The sequence below is a fragment of the Notothenia coriiceps genome, unplaced genomic scaffold (assembly GCF_000735185.1).
Source record: "Notothenia coriiceps isolate Sejong01 unplaced genomic scaffold, NC01 NC01_scaffold00020931, whole genome shotgun sequence".
NCBI classification, from domain to species: Eukaryota; Metazoa; Chordata; class Actinopteri; order Perciformes; family Nototheniidae; genus Notothenia; species Notothenia coriiceps.
The window spans coordinates 65,358-81,179 of NW_011353632.1; the positions used below are offsets into that span (position 1 = coordinate 65,358).

A 15,822-nucleotide genomic window follows, 5' to 3' on the forward strand; every position below is an offset into this window, starting at 1 on the left:
AGCCCTCCAGACTTTATGAATGAACAACAGCAACCACCCTGCAGCAGTAATGGGGTGAAGCCTGCGAGCTAGTTCAGGCAGTCAACTCGAGCACCAATGATACATTAACACGTGACGCGCCTCGTCCCTCTTACAACCAACCAAACACATTCTCCTAAACATGCCGCTCTATTGAAGCTGCCAGGTCTTCCTGCCTCCGCCTCGCTATGCTGCCACTGCTGTGTTCACTTGCTACTGCTACGTTCATGTTCCTGCTGCTGTGTTTCATGTTGCTGCTGCTCGCCTGACCCCCCACCACCCCAGCTTCCACCCCAGTTTCCACCTGTAGGCTCGGGGGATAGTTATCGAATCATCACTCAATGTTCTTTGTAAATCTGTGGAGTGATGAGGCCCGAGCCTAGACGCCAAACTCAAACTATATCCTGCTTATAACAAACATATTAAGAAACACGTGAGTTGAATTTTCAGTATCAAATGGTTTGTGATGACTGAAACAGAAGCAGAGTATTTGCTGTACCCTGGTGAGTGAAGGAGAAGTGGATTATGTTTCAGGAAGTGGGTTATAAGGTTTTGTGTACTGTAAAAATCCAAACAAAAAACCGTCCGACATTGATATCCATTATAAATAAATGAGCCCTGATTACTATCGAAGAAGGGTTAAACAGTGTTTGTGTTTTATCAATAAAAGACAGATTTGGGGGTGGAGTATTACTTGAACAATCCTTTTTAATTCCACAGTTATTGATCATATTGTACACTAAAGCGGCAGCGTGAACACCGGACAGAGCTGACCGTAATGAGGTTTCTAACACTTCTCATTAGATATGAAGTAAAGTGACAAATGAGCCAAACTCCCTAAAATAAAAGTCAGCCATTGCTCTGAGTACCACTGGACAAAACAGCTTACTCATACAGGATGAAATCAAAGTGAAAGCAATAAATAAAACAAACAGATCTTCACGTCATTGTCCATCAGCCGTTTTGCCTTCCGGTTCAAAATTAGGAATTGTCACAGAGTTCGTACCGATAATATCTCTTCATGTCCCATTACCTGTTTATATTTTATAGTACTTTAAGCGGTCTTCATGATTGGCTAATAGGTGCTTTCTGCAACAACACATAAAATCACTGGAGATGGAGATTCGCTGTTTTGGTTTGGAGTGTAAACTGAAATTTTCTTCAGGCGTCCATCGAAGGGTCGGGGAGGCGTGTGGCGCAGTGGATAGAGCATGGGGTGGGGATCAGATGGTCACAGGTTCAAACCCCACTGCAGTCAGCATGTCGTTGTGTCCCTGAGACACTTCACCCCAAATTGCTCCTGTGGGGATTGCCCACAGTATTGAGTATGTGAGTCGCTTTGGATAAAAGAGTCTAACAAGTAATATGTAATGTAATGTAATGTCAGGAGGAAACGTCGGACCAGCTTTTTCTTTAAGATGTCCCAGTTCAATCTGATCTCTTCTGCTCATATCAGTGTTGCTCCTGAAAAGAAAGGAAACAACATGTCTTAGCACTGACAGATGTTGTAATATTGCCACAATCATATCATGGTTTTAAGTGTAATGAAATAGTACTAACATCTCGAGTACTGCCGGACTCCTGATGATGAATCCCATTGGCTGAGTTTACACCATGCACCTGAAAAACACAGAAACAATTGATGATTAACCCTCCTGTTGTCTGACACACACACACACACACACACACACACACACACACACACACACACACACACACACACACACACACACACACACACACACACACACACACACACACACACACACACACACACACACACACACACACACACACACACACACACACACACACACACACACACACACACACACACACACACACACACACACACACACACACACACACACACACACACACACACACACACACACACAGTGTCTGTTCTTTGTATATTTATGCAGTGTTTCATGTATCCCAGTAGTCTGATACAATATGTACAGTTTGAAAGGGTGTTAAATGAAATGTGGTGATGATTGATGGTTTTCATGTAATAGCAGTTAAAACAGGACCGGTCAAATTTGACAGCGAACACCAAAGTAAGGGGGGGGTAACGAAGAAAATAGTTAAAAAGTTAAAGCCAATTCTGAACCTGATTGTCTTTGTGTTGTGAGTTACATTAACACAAAGGACTATTTCAACCCATGTTTGGCTCTCGCTGAGCTCAGATGTGGAGATTGTATGGGTGAGGCAGGATAAGCTTTTGAGAGGAGCATGAGTAATTTGATATTTTTAGTTTAGTCAGAGCGAGGCTAGCTGTTTTCCCGTTTTCAGTCTTTGTGATAAACTAAGCTAACGTTCATTTATTCCATACGTTGAAAATGATAGCAGAGTCAAATGATTCCATATTCTATTTTACATGTACGTAGATTAAGTATATCGCTTTTCTTTTAAGGACGTGACTTTCAAGTATCATGTATGTCTATATCTACACAGTTTGAGAGCCAGGGACTTAAGATTTTCATTGCCAACATTGCCTTTGAATCTTTAAAGACTTCTTCCCAAGCTGCCTCACCTCCAAACTTTGAACATGTTTTAAAAAAGCCTTTGATTAAACTTGTGTTTCTTTTTTCTATTACGCCCCTTGTAGCACTTTGGGATTACTTTTAGGAATGAAAGGTGCTTTACCAATAACATGTATTATTATTATTATTATTGTTAAGTGAAGTTGAGGTGTTACCGGGCTTTTCTCGGGGTGTCTGCGCATGGCCAGCACCAGCTGGTCCACCTGCTGGTTGTGCTCCATGGCTCCCCGCAGGGCGTCCTCTGTGCCGAGCAGCCGCTGCCGGAGCCGGCTCATCTCCGAGTCCAGCATCGAGGGGTCCAGCATGGAGTGCCGCCGGTGGTCCGGGGAGGACCGCTCCCGACCCTGAAACACAGAGAGCGGGAGTGAGTCAGTATGTTGGTAAAAAAATGGTAAAGAGTAGATTTTCATATTTATTTTTTAATTTTATTTTTTAAATACTCTTATTGTTTTCATTTTTTTAAACAGTTTCTATTATATTCTGTTTGATTTGATTTACTGTTGCACTGTTGGAGGAGCCTGTGACCTAATATGTTCATTGTCATAACTACACTGTAGCTACAGTATGCACACATGACAATAAAAGCCTTGAAAGCTTGAAATAACATACATGCAACATACGCCCGCATGCGTACTCAAATGTGTGCGGACTAGTTACTGCGCATATAACATACATGGGTGACAATAATCTCACCTCAATCACCTACCACAAGCTACCCAGATTTTCATATTTCAACATATTAACTTCCTCTCAGGGATCAACTCAGCTGCCACTGATTAGGCAGTGATTACATTAACCAACAGCTGCCTTGCTTTCAGCCGTCTGTGGAAACCGCATTCTGCTCTACTCTGTAATCTGGAGAAACCCCATTCCAGGTACAAAAATGAAACATGAATAAGGTTTAAAAATCACAAATGATGTATTGGGAGGCTAAGTCATTGTCAAGAAAACAGTGATAGAATGTACTGTATGTGTATTGGTGGTAAATATTTAACATTATACAAATGTTTTTGGCAATATATTTTAGCATATATGTAGCAATGGTCTGTGTTCCCTTATAAGAGGAAAATTAAAGAGTTGAGAGTTTATTTGGCACGGTATGACATAACGATGCCATCAAGTTGCTTTTTGGGAAATGCAGGACCAAGCATTTTGGGGATTTTTACCCATACAATCTTAGCATCTGTTGCGTTGACTTTCACTATGCATTTAAAAAGTAATGATTTTCCCATCTTTAATTAAGTTGCTAGAGTATTTTGTATATCATGACAGGCATTGAGGCCAGGGTGAGGCTCCTCTTTTTTATGCAACTCTAACTTCATGATGGTTAAAAAAATGTAAAGAAACATTTTGACATTTTGCAAAATTCACTTGAAAAGTTTGATATATATCTCTTTATCCGTTCAATATGAAGCTGGAACCAGGAGGATAGCTTAGCTTAGCTTAGCAGCAGAATGTGGATTGTGTCCAGTAAGACTCCCCTATTCCTCACCCAATTCATCTATGATCTGCTGACTCACCTTGGTAAGTTATAATAGATTTCTAGAGTAGAACGCGCAACTATTTTGTGTGTGTACTGTATCATGATCCTAGCTGGGGATTTAGCAACATTACTAGAATAGGAGAAATCAAAAGTAATCCCAGCGTTCATCACACTTCCTCACCAGCAGAAGCAGTTTCTCACGCAGGGTCTTGATGTCCTCCTGAAGTTTCTGCTCCTTCACCTTCCACTCGGCCTTGTGCACTTCCCGGGTCATATCTTTCTCCATGTCCCGCGAGTGGCGATGAGACTCCAGGAGTAACACCCGCAGTTCATTCAGACTCCTGGAAACACAGAGAAACAAAACATATGAGAAACAAAACAAAAGGGCAAGCTTGAGTGTGTGTTCGTTCTATAACAGAGATACGGCAGGTCACACACACACACACACACACACACACACACACACACACACACACACAATACCCTTTTGCTTTCTTGTTTCTCTCAATTTATTTACCACCCACAATATGCAAGTCTATTTTCTTCACTTTATCTGCACAATACTTCTGCTGTGGTAATAATGTACATTTCCCCGTTGTGGGAGAAATAAAGGAATTCTGGTTGTGCCAGTTATTGCTACGAACTCTCTAAAGAACAAATAAAGAGAATGTCTGCTGTCAAAGATCATATGAGTGGTACATCTGCTCAGAGGTCATTATCATTTTAAAGCTCCAGACCCAGGATGTGAATTATATATCAGCCGGTTCGGTCAGTGGGGATTGTGGAGGCGGCCTCACCTCTGTACATTTCCATATTCAAACATATTTGGCTGTTTACTCGCATACTAATATCAGTGGAAAACATACACTGGTTATTCTTCTCTGTGACCAGGGCACCACATGTTACCCAGAGGGGTTAGCTGCTTTAATGCCCTTATTCAGATGATTTATATGTTTATGCAAATCACCCACCGAGAGCATAATTTCCGCTTTCTAAAAAGAAATACTCTGCGAAAACATTCCTATGTTGCTGAAATTGTTGTTGTAAGGCAGATCACTATTCAAATCCATAATTGTTTTGACTTTTCAGAAATGATTACTTACGCATTAACCAAACAATGTCCAAATAGCCCATGAATTAGGCACTAGTTATTCCACATTATTCATCATACTTTCTCCGATGAATAGCGTGTGTTTGTGTGTGGCGCTGTTAGCATAGGCTATAGTCTATTAATATTGTTTTGTTTACTCAATAATTTGTTGGGGCTTTCAATGTGTCTTTAAAATATGCTATTAGCATATTTGGTTGCCTTGACGTATCAATAAAATGCTAAAAATCTTTGAAATGTTTTGTCCTTGTAACTTTTTACACAATATTAGCAAAGTACAGTTCAAAATAATTACTTAATGACCATACGTTTCGGGAAAATGTGACAGTTCACTGAGCTTCAAAGCCCGCAACAAATATTATTTTGCACAGCCCTAGCTAACATTTTAACATTTTTCCACTTCCGCGACATCACGATGTAACACTCGCGCTACTATTGGTTAGCGAACCAACTTATACGTGATAGGTTAAGGGGCAGGACATCTCTTAGTGTTTGACCAATCACAACAGAGCCACCCAGCTAACCAATCAGAGCAGGCTGGGCTCTGATTGTAGAGACACTACATACTGATATACACCTGAACATCAGCAGGAGAGGACTCTTTAAAGTAGAGACACTACATACTGATATACACCTGAACATCAGCAGGAGAGGACTCTTTAAAGTAGAGACACTACATACTGATATACACCTGAACATCAGCAGGAGAGGACTCTTTAAAGTAGAGACAATACATACTGATATATACCTGAACATCAGCAGGAGAGGACTCTTTAAAGTAGAGACACTACATACTGATATACACCTGAACATCAGCAGGAGAGGACTCTTTAAAGTAGAGACACTACATACTGATATACACCTGAACATCAGCAGGAGAGGACTCTTTAAAGTAGAGACACTACATACTGATATACACCTGAACATCAGCAGGAGAGGACTCTTTAAAGTAGAGACACTACATACTGATATACACCTGAACATCAGCAGGAGAGGACTCTTTAAAGTAGAGACACTACATACTGATATACACCTGAACATCAGCAGGAGAGGACTCTTTAAAGTAGAGACACTACATACTGAGTGTATATCAGTATGTAGTGTCTCTACTTTAAAGAGTCCTCTCCTGCTGANGTTATTGCTGCCAAAGGAGGGTCAACCAGTTATTAAATCACATACTTTTTCCACCCTGCACTGTGAATGTTTACATGGTGTGTTCAATAAAGACATAAAAACATATAATTGTTTGTGTGGTTTTAGCTTAAGCAGACTGTGTTTGTCTATTGTTGTGACTTAGATGAAGATCAGAACACATTTTATGACCAATTTATGCAGAAATACAGGTAGTTCCAAAGGGTTCACATACTTTTTCTTGCAACTGTATGTCACATTTCAGATATTTGACACTTGGGGGGGTTTCTTGTCAGAAATGTGTTCTAGGTGGTCTATTTAGTCTAAATTACGTTCCCCTTAATTTTCCCAAAAGTAGGGTCCGGGTTCTTATGGTACTCGAAGTGCCTAAATGTGTTTTGTCAGTATTTGACTTTGCAGTTCTTGCTTTGATCTCTAACGCAGTTTTAGATTCTTGCCGTATATTCATAGTAACCGATAGATAATGTGAAGTGTCAGGGTGTAGCCTCCGTTACATTCTTGTTTCTGCCTGCCTGTCCGAAACAATCTCTATCTCGGCCGCCTAAAAGCTCCTCCGAAGGTCATCGTTAAATCTTACTTCTTTAATCCATACCGAAACAGAAAGGATGTCCCATTAATATTAAAATCTCATGCTCTAAGTAGGACATTAATAAAAACTGATTCATTCTTTGTATCATCTTTTGTCTAAGAAGTCGTCCAGCAGGGAGTTTCACTTTGTCACTGTCCACACGCTGAATGTCTCCAAAGCTTTTAACTGTTTCCACTCTTTACAAAGATCTTCGGGGTTTCCCTTTCATTTCCTTATTCCTGATTTCTGCTGAGTCACTTATTCTTTGGCAGAGGTGGAAGAAGTATTCAGATGCTATACTTGAGTAAAAGTACTAATACATTATTGTCAAAATACTTCATTACAAGTCCTGCATTTTTAACCTTACTCAAGTAAAAATACAAAAATATTATCTAAGCAAAAATACAGGAACAATGAATTTGTGTGTGTGTGTATAGTACATGTCACTTGTTAGACGCTTCTATCCAAAGCAACTTACAAACTCAACACTGTGGACAACCCCCACAGGAGCAAGTTGTCTCAGGGACACAACGACATGCTGACTGCAGTGGGACTCGAACTTGCTATCCCCTGATTCGTAGTCCAGCACATTATCCACTGAGCCACAACCGCCCTATACAGTATATTCATTTTTATACGTAATGTGATATTTCTAGATAATGTTGTTGCATCAAGTAGCATTTTACCTCTGACGGACTTTCTGTCAAATATTGAAGTAATTTGACTATTTTTTTTTACTTAAAAGGTTAGTCCACTAGTTGAATTTGTAGAGATGCATTTTGTTAACAGTAGCTAAAGCTCTTAATAAATGTAGAGTGGAGTACAAATAAATTATCTCCCTTTTTAGATGTAGTGGAGTAGAAGTATAAATAGCATAAATTGATTTTCATTATTCTACTAATACGATATTAAAACAAACAATTAATGAAAAAACATTCAAACTCAATTAGTAGAAGCTGGAGGGCATACAATTATAGCTGATAACGAAAATAGACGTTATTCACCTAAAGTACCTCAAAATTGTATTTAAGTCCAGTACTTGAGCAAATGTACTCAGTTACTTCCCACCTCTGTTCTTTGGAATGACGTCGTTCAGCTTCAGGGTGTTTCTTAGTCGTTCTTTCGAAGCAACCATCAGATTTAATTTCAGCGACAGTGACCACGTTGTTTTTTTATCTCGTCAGCAAACCACGGTTGAGGAGCAGAGTCGCATCGTGCAGCTGGAGGAGGAGCTGAGCCTCCGGAGGGCGGAGATGGAGAACCTGCAGGTGAAGCTCCGAGGGTCCGACTCCCAGCAGGAGGACGGCGACGAGGCCCCGGGGTCCGAGCCCGAGACCCTCGTCCTGCGAGTACAGCTGGCCTCTGCGGGCCGCGAGCACAGCAAGGAGAGCAGCGAGCTGAGGGAGAAGCACGAGGCGGAGCTAGAGGAGAGGCGGCAGGAGGTCGCTGAGCTGAGGGCCGAGCTGGAGAACAAGAGCCGGGAGCTGAGCGAGGTGAAGCTGAAGGTCCAGGACGCAAACAGGGAGAACGTGGAGATGATGGACACCTGGAAGGTATCTGTCCAACGCACACTGATCAGAGAGCTGTGGGAATCAATCAGTCAGTCAGGATTAGGACTTTATTCTGGAGAAGACAAGGGATATTCAGGAAGAAAGTTAAAGGCAAAAATATGAGACGCATAGAGAGCTGGGAAAACTGAAGATCAGCAAAAATGCATCAGGGCTTAGGACTTTCATTACCGTGCTCTATTACAGTAAGTCTCATACGTTGGACACCTGGAAGGTATTCTGTTCATCGCACAGAGTTATCAGAGAGCTGTGGGAATGGATTTCATCCTGAAGACAATCTCAATCTTCATTTATTTATAGTGCACATTTTAAACAACCTCAGTTGATCAACGTGCTGTACAGGGAACTAATACAATATAGAATAACACAATAGGAGTAAAATAATAAAACAATAATTAAACAATTAAATTAAACAATCAAACAATTTAATTAATTAATTAAATTAAATTAAACGATAATTAAAAACAAGATAAAAAGCACAATAACTACAAACAAATAAACACATATAGAAAGATGGGGTTTTCAGGGTTAAATAAATAATAAAACACATTAGACGAATGGAAAGCTAGGAAGCTGAAGATCTTTCCATGCTCTATTAAAGTAAGTCTCATACGTTGTTGCAGCAAGGGAGAGGGAGAAATAACACCATTTGTTAAATTGATATGAAATCAAAAACAAATATAAACATTTTTAACAACAAAAAAAAGCCTCCAAAATATCATTTTAAGACACCAAGATACGATACGATAATACTTTAATGGTCAAGTCTGAAATGTGACTTGCATAACAGAAGCTCCCTGTGTAACATCAACATGGACAGATATCAAGACACAATACATGACGAACAAACAACAAACTTTTAACATAACGGCACGATCACTGAGAGAAACCTGCTCAAAGAGCCTTCAGCGCGCATCTGATCTGGATTCAGCTCTGTGAGATCTTGAGGAGCACCGTATCTAATGATTCCCCTTCCTTCCCTCTGAAGGATAAATTTGACTCCTTGGTGGTCCAGCACCAGCGCTCCCTGGAGGACCTGAAGGCCTCTCTGTCCGGGGATCACCCCGCGGCAGGAGGCCCCGAGCAGGCCTCTCTGGAGAGCCTGAAGACGGAGCACCAGCTGGAGGTGGAGAACCTGAAGGCCAAACACAAGATCGAAGCAGCCATCCTCACCAAGGAGCGCGAAGACTTCTGCACCCGCCTGACGGAGGCCAAAGAGCAGCTGGACAAGGGGAGCCAGAGCTGGAGGAGCGAGGTGGAGGCCAAGAGCAGCAGGAAGGCCCTGGAGGAGGCCGGAGAGAAGCTGCAGAGGGCGGAGCGACGGCTGGCCGAGGTGGAGAAGATCCACATGGAGAAGGACAGGAACTCAGAGGAGCTGAGAGAGAGGCTGGAGCTGTCGGAGAAGAAGATGAGCGACTACCAGGCGCTGCAGAAGGCCCAGGCCGAGAGCCAGCAGGACATCCAGAAGCTGGAGGAGCAGCTGAGGGTGACGGCCAATCAGCTGCAGGCAACGCAGGCCGACCGCTACACCTCCAACGATGCTAACGTGAGTAGCACAGGAGATAAGAGGAGATTTCTTTGGACTATCTGTTAGGGCTGATCAATTAATCGTATTTTAATCGCGATTACGATTATGGCTTGCAACGATTACGAAAACAACGTAATCGAAATAAAACGATTCTTATTTTATTTTATTTTTTTTTTTTTAAATACATTTTATTTTTATTATTTTTCAGTTGAATTATACTTACAGTTCAGGGTAATCAACCGTTAAAAACATACTGTTCACTTTTATTTTCTCCAATAAATGGATGTTTTCAAAGTCAATGAATAATCGCATTTAATAATCGCAATTACAATTATTGACCCAAATAATCGAGATTATGATTTTTGCCATAATCGAGCAGCTCTACTATCTGTGTTGTGAATGTCTTATTTTTTCTACATCTGTCCGTACTGGAAGAGAGATCCTCCTCTCTTGCTCTCCCAGAGGTTTCTTCAGTTTTTCCCGCATGAACTTTGGGGTTTCTTTGGCAGTTTGTCCGTTGTGAAGACGTAAAGACAGACGTCGTTATAATCATATTCATATTCTGTATAAACTGTAAAGCCCACTGAGACTAATGTAAAACTTGTGATATGAAGCTGTATCAATACACTTTGATTAATTGATTGATGAGATAACTAAGTGTCGATACGCTGTCACTGCTTTGGTTTAAGCTTTAATTCTTTATCCTTTTTCAGGTGATAGAGGATAACGACATTACAGAAGAGAAGATGAAGCTCAAACAGAATGTCGAAGGTATCAACGTCCATTTATTTTCATCAAAACAAACAATGCATAGAATTTAGTTTTTATTTTACAAATATGAATTTATCTTCTGCTCCATGCCAATAATTTCTCGAGTTATAGAAACAAATATTTAAAACAGTTATTGAAGTCATAATGAAACCCCTTTACTGTTCCGAATACATGTTCTATTAGTTTATACAAATACTGAGCAATTCTTATTTCTGCCACTTACTTTATTTTCTCACCATCAATTCGAGCATTTAAAATAAATATAATAAGAGTTCATACTGGCTGAAATCGCCATAACAAAATCTGGCTCCCTTGGCATAAAGGAGATCTGTCCACCAAGTATTCAGTATTATAAGATTTTCAGAAATCCTAATGTAACTTTGGGGACAATAAGCGCTTTCACACCGGAGTACTTTTCCCAGTATAGTTCTAATAGTTCTTGAAATGTTGCGTTCACACCAAAAAAATCCGGAACTAGAACTTAGTTCATCAGAACCTTTCCACCCCCTTTTTTAGTCCCTGCTAGTGTTACGCCCAGACCTAGGGGAACCTAGGCGCAGTATAAAATGCACTCTCCCCACTTTTCCCACTCCCAAGAACATGGACGCCAAAACAGAGAAAGCGTTTGGCAAATTGAATTACCGAAAATTAAATTACACACAGGAGTAGCAAAACCACAAAACAAAGAAAACCTTTTACCACAAAAATCTTACCTAACAAATGAGAAAATTGAATTTACAAAAATCTTACCTACTCTAATGCAAAAACAGGAGAAAACGAATATTCCAAAAGAAAAGGGTTTTGCACTCCTAAGAAAAACATAAAGTGTGTCTACACAGACAGGTTTAGTCGCTTTTCTAACACAGTCTCACAACACAAGAGAATGACCGGCATACAGTATAACTAAGCACTCAGCATAAAAGGACAGACATCGCAAAATTGTGTTGGGAGTAGGAGAAGTCTAGTCGAAGAGAGCGACCGAGGAACTGCATGGCTGCAGCTTAAATGCTCCCCTCTTCTTCAGGTGGACCAATCAGCAGGTTGAAGGTAGCTAATCAGCTAACGGGCACCACCTGCTTACTCACACACACACAGACACACTCACAGACACAGGAGGAGGGAAAAATGCACACACAAATGACCTTACGACCCAGGGTTGTAACACCCCCCCAACTAAAAATCAAACAATTCCCCCTAAAGAAATGTTTGATTCAGATTAGGGCCGGGACTCGATTAAAAAAATTAATCTAATTAATTAGAGGTTTTGTAATTAATTAATCGAAATTAATCGCATTTTTAATCACATATAAATATTTGACCTGAGAACAGTGAGAAGATGTCAATAAAGTGTGCCGTCACACAGAGGTAATTTGAATTGCTTACCGAGGTCCAATGATTCCCAGTCAGGGGAACACATTCGGCTTTCTCCAATAAATTCTCTTTATCTTCCTTTTCATTGTCATAAAGCTGCTGGATTCTTTTTGTCACTGTCTTTCTGCATGGCAGCTCATATGTTGTGTCAGACGATGCAATCTGTAGTNAGCGGGTCATAATCATATTTCTAATTGTGCATATGTCACTTTGGGTTTACTGTGAAAGTTTAGGGTTAAAGTCCCGATCAGTGTCACAGCGATGTTTGTCTCATTTGTTTCATATCAATTTGATCAAGAAATGTTTCCACAACAGGTTCAATGTAATAAAGGACATGTTGTGTAAGCATTCTACCGTAATTTTCGGACTATAAGGCGCACCTGAATATAAGCCGCAGCAGCGGCATACCACTCTCGGTTCCACTTTTACTTTTGCGCGCTACCCGTCTCACTCTTTTCTGGCCTCCAGCTTTTCCTGCTGGAACCCTCCGCTTAAAGGTGGGGGTCCGCGGACCGGCCATAGAGCCCATAGAGTTAAAGGTGTTGGCCGTTAGCTGTAAAAATCCATATATTAGCCGCACCGTTATATAAACCGCAGCGTCGAAAAATAGGGAAAAAGGCGCGGCTTATATTCCGAAAATTACGGTAATTCTTAAATGGCTTGAATTTTACGTTTTAGCAACAACAACAAAAAGCTTTTGAAATGTAGCTCATTATGTCACATGTGTTCTTGGACATGTTGTTATGGGAACACTAAATCACATGACCTGGCCCATGACCCACCAGACTGTTCAGTGTGTGTCACTCAGGGACTTCATGAGATAAAAACAAGGCTAAAGCTGAATAAGGAACCTTCCAGAACATTTAAAGTTCACGTGACACCCGTGTCACAGTGGGTCCTTATGTGGTAAAGCCTCATTATTAGATCTTTGGGGGACATTGTTCAGCCACTAGTAGTCATTTGGAGTAATTGAACTCCTGATGAACGTTCATTTAATATTCAGCACCTTGAGGAGGTTAGGTTTGTCAGTTTGTAAGTAGGATTACCAAAAATACATTGGACTGATTTCTTGATACTCGGTGAAAAGTTGGAATTCAAACGTACATTTTAAACTATTTAAATTGTAAATGAATTGATTCAGAATGGAAATGTGTTTTTTGCAGATGAGACAAACAATTCACCAGCTGAAGAGGAGCATAGACTCACCCAGAGATTATGATTCTGATCCCCTAAATGTTCAAATCAGATTAAAAGTGCTTACATTTGCTTTTTTTATTCGGTACCTCGAAGGAGCTTAGGAGTGTGTGTTTGTCTTGTGTTTAACATTGAACTCAAAGCATTAACAACTTAAATGCAGTTACAGTTATTAAATGCAATCTGGTTTACCTGTCGTATGATACAGACCTACTGTATATCATTGTTCGTTTAGTAAATAAAGTAAGTTAATAATTCAGTTAATTTGAAAATAAATAATTTTGAAGAACGTTGAGTTATGGACATTTTAACACATTTTCATTTTATCTGATAAATATTTTACATTTCTGTGAGTAGTCTGGCCAGAGGAACCAGCTTGTTGAGAGGAGTACCATCAAAGCTCTGGCAATAATAATCATTACAATTTACCAACAGATGAAAACAAACATCTGTGTATCACGCTGCTGCAGCTCGTCATTCGTCGTATCTGTTTCATCCTAAAACGTAAACTAAGGAGCATAAGGGTCACCGTGTCACTGTCCAAAGATGTGAGCAGCTCACTGTGAACGCACAGCAGATGAGAGGAGAGCCATTCTCTGATCAGACGCAAGCAGCCAAGCAGACACAAAGAAACACAATGAAGCCAACAGCAAACATCCCGCACACACTTATACCCAAATAACATAAAAAAGCAGATTAAGAAAGATAACCTACACGTGTTAGCTTCAACCTGGCAACCCAACTACCAAACCCCAGAGTTACTAGTTAACCCCTATGAGCAGAAGTGTCCTGCACAGCATTCAGAGTGAGGCACAGCACACAGGAGAAGTCAGAAGAGTCTGTGCAGGGTCCCCGTCCCTGACAGCCTCTGAAGTGGAGAGTTGAGATCAAAAGCCAAAAATAAAATCATTTTTTTTTTTCACCTTGGTTCTCTTACCCAACCTCAAGGGTGCTGCGTCATGAGAGCCTCTCCCCTGTTGGCAGAAGCAGATTTACTGCATGCGAGTCAAAGCCTTTGTGTTACCTTTTGATGTCGATCGAAAGCTCGTACGGTTTGATTTGTGCTCCTGCTGTTAATTATTGAAGAGGCTGTGTGTCGAAGCGGTGCTTTGCTGATGCTAACTGGACCCAAACGGAGCACATTAACAATTGAGCAATCTCTCATGTGTCACTGAAGGAAGTTGTACACGTAACATCCTGGCATCGACAAAGCCAGCTAGCAACTCATCTGACGGACAAGCTTTGAATAAAAGATGATAAATCATAATTCAAAGCAGCTCCTGCAACAGATGACATGAAGCTGAAGCTCTGCGTCAGACATGTGGAGCATCACTGGAGCCATGATGATGATGATGATGATGAAGGAGGAGGAGGAGGAAGATGAAGGCTTTGTTCTCACTATGTTTCATAACTTTCTATAAGAAAAATCGACAAGTGTCTAAATTAGACGTTCATTTTAAAAGATGAGGGGGGGACGTGTCGTATTTTTCTTATTCCAGCAGATTGTTAAGAAAGTGCTGAGAGGGAAATGAGAAAAAAGCAGGTGATGCATTTTTTATATCAATTGTTTTCTTTCCTGTGTTTATGAGTTATTTCACATTTTTGCACATTCTCTGCACAATGCCACCTCTTATAAAGCTTCACAGCCCTTTCAATTTAAATGCTGACGTGCCAGCATCTTCTTTGGAGTAACTTATCATAATTGTATTGCACTTACATTTTTACAACTTCATTCCTTTTACCGTGTTTGTTTAAATGCATTCAAACCAAATAATGTCTTTATAAGTGAAGCTACAGGACAATAAACCTGATTCTGATTCTGAAAAGTTGGGCAAAAAATGTTTTGTCGTATAAACAAATATTGCATTTTCTGTCAATGTTGTTGTAATACTCATTTTGGCCACCAGAGGCTGCATTGCACCCTGAGCTAACACACTCATATATTACTTTGGGGAAACAAAGGAAGTCACTTTCAACAATGTTACGTTGTTCGTTAAATCATAAACACAGTAGAGAAATCCTTTAGACCAGATTTAAAGGTCACCTATCATGTCTTTTCTACATCAACATGTGTCCCCTCTTCTTCATGTCTCTTCTACATCAACATGTGTCCCCTCTTCTTCATGTCTCTTCTACATCAACATGTGTCCCCTCTTCTCCATGTCTCTTCTACATCAACATGTGTCCCCTCTTCTTCATGTCTCTTCTACATCAACATGTGTCCCCTCTTCTTCATGTCTCTTCTACATCAACATGTGTCCCCTCTTCTCCATGTCTTTTCTACATCAACATGTGTCCCCTCTTCTTCATGTCTCTTCTACATCAACATGTGTCCCCTCTTCTTCATGTCTCTTCTACATCAACATGTGTCCCCTCTTCTTCATGTCTCTTCTACATCAACATGTGTCCCCTCTTCTTCATGTCTCTTCTACATCAACATGTGTCCCCTCTTCTCCATGTCTCTTCTACATCAACATGTGTCCCCTCTTCTTCATGTCTCTTCTCTTCTCCATGT

At 40.6% G+C, this 15,822-nt stretch overlaps 2 protein-coding genes across 2 annotated transcripts in view; one reads left to right on the forward strand and one right to left on the reverse strand.

Moving 5' to 3' along the window:
- Nucleotides 1–1,334: 1,334 nt before the first annotated feature.
- Nucleotides 1,335–4,384, reverse strand: LOC104952973 (CAP-Gly domain-containing linker protein 2-like). Its single transcript, XM_010779889.1, has 4 exons — nucleotides 4,229–4,384; nucleotides 2,720–2,908; nucleotides 1,579–1,638; nucleotides 1,335–1,482 (listed from the first exon to the last, which is right to left on the reverse strand). The coding sequence occupies exons 1-4, from the start codon at nucleotides 4,331–4,333 to the stop codon at nucleotides 1,471–1,473; spliced, it is 366 nt and encodes a 121-aa protein (XP_010778191.1). The 5' UTR covers nucleotides 4,334–4,384; the 3' UTR covers nucleotides 1,335–1,470.
- A 3,061-nt stretch (nucleotides 4,385–7,445) lies between these two features.
- Nucleotides 7,446–15,822, forward strand: part of LOC104952994 (CAP-Gly domain-containing linker protein 2-like) — a 50,417-nt gene continuing 42,040 nt past the window's right edge. Inside the window, exons 1-3 of the mRNA XM_010779910.1 lie at nucleotides 7,446–8,428; nucleotides 9,432–9,989; nucleotides 10,685–10,742. Of these exons, the coding sequence (XP_010778212.1) occupies nucleotides 7,958–8,428; nucleotides 9,432–9,989; nucleotides 10,685–10,742 (1,087 nt within the window). The 5' untranslated portion in view covers nucleotides 7,446–7,957. The remainder of the gene's footprint in view (nucleotides 8,429–9,431; nucleotides 9,990–10,684; nucleotides 10,743–15,822) is intronic.

Excerpts from the sequence above, each read along its gene's own strand:
- LOC104952973 (XM_010779889.1), bottom strand. The coding sequence starts at position 4,333 with ATGGAGAAAGATATGACCCGGGAAGTGCACAAGGCCGAGTGGAAGGTG. Across the intron at positions 2,909-4,228 it reads GTGAGAAACTGCTTCTGCTG|GGTCGGGAGCGGTCCTCCCC; the intron begins GTGAGGAAGTGT and ends TCTGTGTTTCAG. Across the intron at positions 1,639-2,719 it reads GACACCCCGAGAAAAGCCCG|GTGCATGGTGTAAACTCAGC; the intron begins GTAACACCTCAA and ends TGTGTTTTTCAG.